Below are 9,059 nucleotides of genomic sequence, written 5' to 3'. Positions count from 1 at the left end.
AAATACAAAAATTAGCTGGGCATGATGGTGTGTGCCTGTAGTCGCAGCTACTTGGGAGGCTGAAGCAGGAGAATCAATTGAACCCAGAAGGCGGAGGCTGCAGTGAGCCGAGATTGCACCACTGCACTCCTGGGGACAGAGCGAGACTTTGTCTCAAAAAAAGAAAAAAAAAAAAAAAAAAAAAGGAAGGAGAGAAGGAGTGGCGAAAGAGAGCAGGAATGGCGAAAGAAACAATAGGAAAATATAATGCATTATAATGGAGGTCAGAGGAAAAGGAAAATGGAAAGACAGATGGGGTTGAAAGAGATGAGGTAAAAAAGTTGAGCAGAGTGAATTCTGAGGAAATCCTGAGCTTCTGAGGGAGCGTCAAGGGAATATTTTTAGCTGGATGGAACATGCGCTTGCTTGACAGCAAGGGATTAGGAAATAAGAGGAGGACATAACAATGGTCACTTTTTCAAGATACTGGTGATAAAAGGGAGCAGAGGGACAAGATAGTAGCACTTTTTGAGAGAGGGTAACCTAAGGATTTTTGAAAGTTAAGATAGAAGCTAGGAGGAGATTTTGATTTAAAAGAAGAGATGTTCAGCAGGAAGATTCTCATAGAAGTGTTGTGATGGGGAGAGCAGGAGGGAATGGGCAGAAAAAGAAACGACCTCAAAGACAAAGGCGAGGAAAGATAGAGATTAAAATCAATCAATTAGGAAAGGGAAATTGGAAGACATTGTACTAAATGACCTAGACTTTGTCCCTGGAGTAAGGGTGAGGTGGATGGAGATTAAAATCAATAAACTGGGGAAGGGAAATTGGAGGACACTCTCCTAAATGACCTAGACCTTGTCCCTGGAGTAAGGGTGAGGTTATTTTCTGACAATTAGGGGAGAAGTTTGGATTCCCAAAAGAGTCTGGAGTCTGTGCTATGGAGGCTGTGATGGAGATTTACCTAGAGATGAACACAGGGGTTGTCAGGCTGATTGAGTATATCTCAGCTGTTTTGCCCAGTGGATAGGGACATTGGGATAAGTCATTAAATCAATCTGTGCTCAGTTTCCTTAGCTGTATATGAGACTAAAAGTCCCCTCTAGTCCTAAAATTCTATGAAAACGGTAAATAATTCACCTGAAATGCATCCTCAATGAGTTTTCCCTTCGTTACTGTTTTAGGAACCAATCCATTTATGTACTTTTTAAAAGCTACAGGAGACAAAATCGCAGGCTAATTTTAATAAATCCCCACTTACAATAATTTTTAATGTTTTCCTTTTTAATATTGAAGTTCATGCTTCCTTGCACATAATAAAAATGGGTTTGAGAGTAACAAGCTATTTTTATTTAAAAAAATCTCTTGCATTTAATAATTGTGAGATGGTCTTCCAAGTCACTTTTTGCTAAGCGTTGAATTCTAACATAATTGTTACATTTTTGTTAAGCATTCAATTCTAATGTAATTGTTAGCTTTTATATACATCGCCAGGATGCACTTGAAACGAAGCTAAAATATCACAATTTGCTTTATTTAAAAACCTCCTCTTATCCTTCCTTTGTACTGCTCTGACAAAGGGTATCAGTCTGAGGTTGACAGCACCTGAATGGGTTGAATTCTCTAATTAATTCTTTTCGTTTGTGTATTTTACAAGTACATACTGAATGTGCATTATGTGGATCCAACACTAGATTAAGACTTTTAAAGGCCTAAAAATATTATAGTAAGTCTCAGATGAAATGCAAAATGAATTTAATACTACACCATTAAAATGTTGGAGAAATCCAGTATTATTATTTCTATGTTTAATAGCGTAATAATTTTTTGGAGTGTGTGGGGGAAGAGCTGTATAAACTATCCAAAAACTTCCTTGTGGTACCTCTGCTGTGTGTGATTAGACATCTTTTGAGCAATCTTGCACTGGTGCAAGGCACTATAAGGGATACAAAGGCAAATCAGACACAGAACCTGCCTTCAAATAACTTACAGTCCTGCAGTTTTGCGAGCAACAGTCAACCATTAATTTGTAGAGATGTGATTTCTCATTAGACAAGTATGAAAAAACTGTGCCCTATTCTCATAGACCAATTAAGAGCATGGATCAGCAGCCAATGGCATTTAAAAAAATTTGATCTGTCTAAGTCTATTGAAGGAACTTGCATATCAAGCATAATCAGCAAGCGTGGCATGACCCAGCACTGGGCAAGGGTGTTCCCTGAGTTGAGGGAGCATTATAAATCTAATTGCGACGCCTGGCAGAGCAGGCTTCCTGCTGATACGTTAGGCAATGTATATTAGGACACAGGGATACTCAGCAACCATGTCTTTGATGAATGTGTTGTGGAGAAAGAGTGACCAGAAATTAAGTGCTCTGGGTATAGATAAGATAATTTTCTAGATTGATGAGATTTGTTAAATAAATGAACCTTATTCCTAGGGTCAGCCTTTCAGAGTTAAGACAGCATTCTTCAGTGCTTTAGTTTCTACTCTTTTCCTAAAACAGGGATGACAAAATGTTTTTACTTTGTGGCAACTCAAACCAATTGAGCGATGATAAGTTTGTACTCCTTGTTTCTGTAAAGGTGATAGAAGATGCTAATCCTAAATCTGCAGCGAAATAATAAAGCTTTTATGAACATCACATGACTGTTAATGATGACACTTGAATGCAATTTGTAAGTTTCACTGAATACATGAACAGAAATATTCCTTCCATTTTCTATAAAATATTTTACTGAAACACTGATCTCTATACTACATATCACTATAATACATGCTCAAGAAAGCGCAAAGAGCCCTCTCTTTTGCTTGTCTTCTGTTTGGTCTGTACTAGTTTGTTAGTTCTTCTCTTGCTTTAGGCATCTGTGAACACAATTATGGGGACTTAAGATGTCTTCAAGTAAGTTTAGGAACTATGTAATGAAATGTGTATTATTTTCTGTGTATTTTAGCCTGAGTGCTGAAAGTACTCTTAAAAACGCCTGCTCGTATTTTACAGAATTTCATTTCAGTTCAAACTGTGGAGTTAGTTTATCAGGTGGTCAGAGGGTTGGAGTTTTTTTTGTTTGTTTTGAAATGAAATATTAACCCATAGAAAGAGGGGGAAAATGGTTACTATAATGAACCAAAATAATCAGATTATTCATGGTCATAGATAAAAGTCATTTTCTCTGTTCTTTGAGCTTGAGCTGCAGAAATTTACCTTTTTAGAAAAAGACATCCTCAGATTTGTATTGACTTAAATGGACTAATTGGACCTGGCAAAGTTGCAAGTAATTTTCAGAAATCATTAAAACCATAGAGATCCCACTGGCTCTATTTTGCTTTCCCACAGTGACCATGCTGTACTTTTTACTATTGTCATATACATGCACACAGATTGCTTTCATTTGGTGCATAGGAAGCATTGTTCTCAGGCCTAGAGAAAATACATTCTAACTCCTTTCTCTACTCCATACACTGATTATATGGAAACAAAAAGAAGAAAGCAAAATAGATGCAGAATTAACAAAATGTGTTTGACTTGTAGTGTTATAGCAGGTGTAATCTCCTGTCTGTCCAGGAGACTTGTCAGAACAATAGAATAGCCATAGAGCAATCTTGATTGCTGTAGGAGCAGCTCCTCCAGCTTTGTTCTCCCTGATTCAACCCACTCATTTGAACAAGGTTCACAGCCTTCAGATGCATTGAGCTGAATACACAGTATGCTTGCAAACAAATGGTGACCCAGTTCTCAGGTAGATTTGCTTAAAAGACACTACCAATTTAAATATCTTAAAGGCCTTAACCATTGTACAAATACACTTCCTAATGCAGGTTCCCGCTTATTGACTTTGAGTAGAGATGAATATAAAGACTTTACATAGATTTTTTTTCATTTTTTGGTAAAAGCATGCATTTATAATGAGACTAGGAGAAAGATAACTGAAAGAATTTGCTATAGTGGTGGTTATTTTATGAAAAAAAAAGTATTTTAAAGAAAAATACAGATTAGGAAATTCCAAAGGACAATTACCAAAATTATCCCATGTGGTAAAATCAGTACTTAAAATAAATTTTGATCTTCCAAACCTTAGAAAGTGAAATGTTTTCAAAAAAAAGCTATGATGTCAACGTGAAAATGAAACATTGTAATTCATTATAGTGTAAGTTCTTTGAGAAAAAATTTTCATAAGGCATGTGGGAGACTTCTGATTAATTTCAATATAAAATAAGGTAACCTCTTCTTCCCCCATTCCCAGAAAAACCCCCATAAACCAACAAAAAAAAATCTAGGCACAGCTAGAGAAAGTTCAGTAAAGATATACGATTTTGATGATGATACATTTTATTGAAGAATGACTAAATAGGAAGTGGCTGTTTAAAGAAATTTGTATGCTATAATTAATTTGAAATAAATAAATCAAGAAATAAGGCACATCTTAGAGATTCTATGAAAGTTAGTGTACACCTATCTGAACAAGCTGATCAACTAAAACTATAATAGCTCTTAATGGATCAAATTTATTTGAAATTTTAAGTAAAAGTACTTGATTACTGACAATATGAAACTCTCATATTTCAAATGACATACTGTATAACGCTCAGTGATCCCTACCAAATCGTAAGTAATGAAATCAACTGATCCTAAATATCCACTGAAAAGAGCATGGGATAGGACTAACGTTTGAAGGAAAGCTTGGAACTAAAGCCACCAGCTTATTGATGCTCATTTATAACTAAATCCACTGATTATGTCCCGCCTTAGTTAATAAACTGAATTCAAACTAACCAGCATACTTTGAATCAAAGATCTAGCTTATACCAACCCAACATTCCAGTTCAAAAATTAAGCAAGTAGAAACAAATGTGAACCACAGCACTATACATCCTGCCAAGCTGGAGGGCAATTTACTTGGCACCTGCCTTTTTGAATTACATTAACCTTACTGTGAGAGAGGTTACAATTCAAATTTTCACTGAAAGTGAAATTGACATAATACATTAGTGGTGCACTTAGTATTATCTCTACAAAGAGAAAACTAATTACATGTAAGGGGGCAATGATAAAGTATTTCATTACATTTGTCTGACCACCAAGTGCACAACTTTTATATCACAGTCATCACTGACATTCCAGTAGTAAGATCGAGTGTAATAATAATATACTTACTCTTTAATTATAGCCACTTCTTCACTTAATATGTCATTTATAGACCTCCTATACTGCCATTTTTTGAAATTAAAAATGTTTTAAATAAAATCATAATTAAATAATGCGGGGCTTTTTATAGTAGTGATACAGATTCTAACCAAATATGCAACTGATGAGTTTATTTGGATAGCAAGACCAGCCACAAACTGCTATGATTTTAAATTATGTGGTGCTATTTTTATGTTTTAAAAATTAGAGTAATTCCACCACCAAATACACAAAAAAATAAAAAAAAATAGGTTAAAAATCCAGACACACTTGTGATATTTTGTTTAAAAGCCCTTTTGCAAAAGAGATTTTGAACAACAAAGTGCTACTAACTAGCGATGGGAATTTCCTAAATTCAATCTTTTCCCAGCATGACTTAGCAATGACTTCAATGTCAGAGATGTAATACAATGAGTTGACACTGAGGCATTAACATGATCTTGAGTCTTCAATTAAAGAGAGAAATGCTATTGAAAAATCTAGTTCATAAAATCATCTTGTCATTAACATACATTTTTAATGGGTTTAGGTTAGAAATAATGCCTACTAACATTTTCTAAAAAGTTTTCACTTGTTTACAATGAGCACGATTATGAAGGACTTTTACCAGAATCCACTCACCAGAAGAATGAACAGCACTGCAGCTACTCTGAAGAAACTCCAGTCCATCTCTGCTGGATTCTCTTACATCCAAGACCAAGGGAGTTTTGTTTGTTCTTCTCTGTTCTTTTTCTTTCTCCCGCTCAGCTGGTGTCTGATTAAAATAATTTCTCAGTAGATGTTCTTACATGCAGGCTTTGAGGTGTTTCTGCCTTCCTCTGGGAGAAGGACTGAAGGTACGTATAACCCGTCTGGATCCCCACCCTAAAAACTTGGGCTGGTCTCACTGAAATGCTTGACAAGATCATCATTGCTCCCAGGTAAAAACTTGGGGACACACCCTTCTTCCAGCTGAAAAGCGACTCTTGATGGGGCAAGGAAGATTCACTCCTTTACTGAATGTTTTCAGTGGCAGGCTCTTAAAGTGAACAGAAATACTGAGGGTTATACAGGTGATGGGGGCTTCTCACCCCATGCTTTCTTTACAGGTGGTTTAGTTTCTCCCCATATTAAACAGGCAGGTATAACTTGAATGCTCATCTTATTCATTCGATTATCTGTTTGTAGCCAAACCCTCAGGTCATAGTAGAAAATTACAAACTTTCCATTTTAGTAGATGTTGGGAAAGTTTCAGTTATTTTCAGTTGTTAAGAGACAGAAAATTTGCTAACGCAAGAGTGAAATTTTTTAAAGTTATTAATTCAAACAAGTAAAACCGTGATACTTACAATTATTAGATTTTCTGCATAAGTCACAATTCCCATTAACTGACCAGCCTTCAGTCTAAGGAATCCTCCATTTTCCCTCTAAAGAAATTATTTTCTCTCCCTAATTATTTTTCTTTCTTTATGATTCTTTTTTTAAATGCAACAAAATAAAAATTTAAATATTACTAAACTTAGTTAAGGGTGAATAGTGAGAACCACCAATTAAAATCCTGACATTAAAAATGAGATTTGGTGCCTGAAATACTAATGGAAACACAGAAAGCTGCTCAGCAGGTGAGGTGGGTTAAAAGTCAATGACAATTCCTAAGCACAGAGCCAAGAATCTGTACAGGGAGCCAATTAGAATATAGGGAATACACTGAAGTAATGGCTGCCTACACATGTAGATGGGAAACTGAATGCAGCCCTGAGGTTTGTGAAAATAAATAGCAACCTTCACAGGGCAGCATTTGGACATATTTTTGGACTCTCTTCTCTTCCCTTGGCAATGTCTAGTATAAATATTGTGAGTGGCAGGAAGCTCATAGACACTGTATGCCCTCAGAGTTTGAAACGGCTACTTGGAACAAGAGACCTATCTGATAAGATGTTGATTATGGTCAAAAAGATACTCAAAATGTCTCCAAAAGGAAGAAAATCTCTGAGGGTCAGAGGGTCTATGGAAGGCTGTCATTTCACTACAGATTTGCGGCAAAGAAGATGTGTGATTTGAATTTTCATATTATCCATCATACAGTGTGGAGGGGAGGAGATAGGCTGCCCATGTTTATTTGCAGTGAATAAGAATGTTTATGATTGTAAACAGCAGATGTAAATAAATAAAATTTAGAAAGATGAGCTGGCCAATTTTCTCTAATGAGAAATGTCAAATAAAATAGACTGTATTAACCTATGACTTAGTCTGAGCAATACGTTAGTATCATGTTGTCTGACCAAGAATAACAGAAGACTCACTGGGCACCAGAGACAACTGCACCTACTCTTGCAGCTTTCCAGTGGCAAGTCAATGTTTTATGTACCTTGGATTCTGGGCATGATGCTATGGCATGCATGGGGGCCTCCTTCATCTATTAAATTACCTTTCCTTAAACCTAACCCTGGCTCCACCCCTAACTCAATGCCTTGCTCCAGCAATCCTATATGACTAGGGGATTCATAAGGCAGCAATCTCTCAAACATCTTTCTGGAGAGGAGGTGTGATAGAACTCCAGTACTGCAGAGCAGCGTCTGTCTTGGCAGTCACATGAGAGCCAATACGATGTTAAACACAGTGGGAGAGGGAATTTGTTAATCACTTTCTCTCCTTTGCCTCCTTCCCTGCCTTTTTCTCTTTCTTACTCATTTTAATGTCCTCAGAACAGTGCTATCCAGTAGAACTTTCTGCAATACGAAAATGTTCTCTATCTATGCTGTCAGATTTGGTAGCCACTTATAATATGTGACTATTGAGGATTTAAAATATGGTTATTATGACTGAGGAAGAGAATATTTAACTTTGCTTAATTTAAATTTAAATAACCACATGTGGCTAGTGGCTACCATATTGGACAGTGCAGACATCATTGTTTTTGTTGTCTATCTTCTCTCTTACTCCAAGACTTAACTTCCGGTTTTTACAAACTCAGCTCTCTCAATCTACCCTATGCCTTTTCTTAATTGAGAACTCCACCGTTGTTCCAGCTTTCAATGAGCACATTTAATTAGTTGTCCTTCATGTACTCCTATCTCAGTTGGTCCTGTCCCTTTTCCTGACTTAGTGGCCCTCTTTCCTAATGCCAATGAGTTAAGATACTTTAAAACATAGGCAACACAAACCGTTTCATTTCTGTATTCACATTGTTTTCAATTCTTTCTTCCAGCAACCTCATCTGTAACCTCACATCACACTGTTGCTTCTTCTCTCCCATCTCAGTGAACTCCTTTTCTTTACTCTGAACATTGTTTAGTATGTGTACCTGCACGTACATAGCAACAGTTCTCATTTCATAAAAATTTTATGAAACCTGGGGTGATTTTTCTGTCTGGAATTTCCCTGGTGAGCTGACAAAGGTTTCCATAGGGACTAAAATTCTCTAGAGAAGAGGATTTTCCTCTTTTTCATAAGGCATTGCAAACTCCAGAATGTAACTTCAGTGTTTGCATGTCTACATTTGTTGTTAGCTTGAAATATTGCAATACCCTTTAAGAAAACAAAATAATCAGCGTCTAAAAAAAAATTTTGAAAAACAAAATAATCCACATATTTAACTAAAGGTAACACATTTTATTGATCTAGAAGTTCTCAAGCCTAATAACAGTAACTGTTTTATCCACCTGCATTTACATAGCATCCATAGCATGGACTCGTATTTCAGAGAAACTCTTTGAAATGTACTTTTTTTTCCTTTTAGCAATAAAGTATTTTTAAATTGGTATATAATAGCTGTACATATTTTTGGGGTGCATGTGATGTTTGCATACCTGTATGCAATGTTATAATGATTAAATCAGGGCAACTGTGACATCTGTCACCTTAAACGTTTATTTCTTTGTGTTGGGAAGCTTACAATTCTTCTCTTTTAGCTATA

General features: G+C 36.1%; 1 protein-coding gene across 1 annotated transcript in view; it reads right to left on the bottom strand.

Moving 5' to 3' along the window:
• Nucleotides 1–5,974, bottom strand: part of DSG1 (desmoglein 1) — a 38,808-nt gene extending 32,834 nt beyond the window's left edge. The window contains exon 1 of the mRNA XM_054461326.2: nucleotides 5,786–5,974. Within this exon, the coding sequence (XP_054317301.2) occupies nucleotides 5,786–5,833 (48 nt within the window). The 5' untranslated portion in view covers nucleotides 5,834–5,974. The remainder of the gene's footprint in view (nucleotides 1–5,785) is intronic.
• Nucleotides 5,975–9,059: the final 3,085 nt, after the last annotated feature.

The sequence above is a fragment of the Pongo pygmaeus genome, chromosome 17 (genome assembly GCF_028885625.2).
Source record: "Pongo pygmaeus isolate AG05252 chromosome 17, NHGRI_mPonPyg2-v2.0_pri, whole genome shotgun sequence".
Taxonomy (NCBI): domain Eukaryota; kingdom Metazoa; phylum Chordata; class Mammalia; order Primates; family Hominidae; genus Pongo; species Pongo pygmaeus.
The sequence above is the reverse complement of the archived record's forward strand: the minus strand, read 5'-3'. Positions and strand labels throughout refer to the sequence as shown.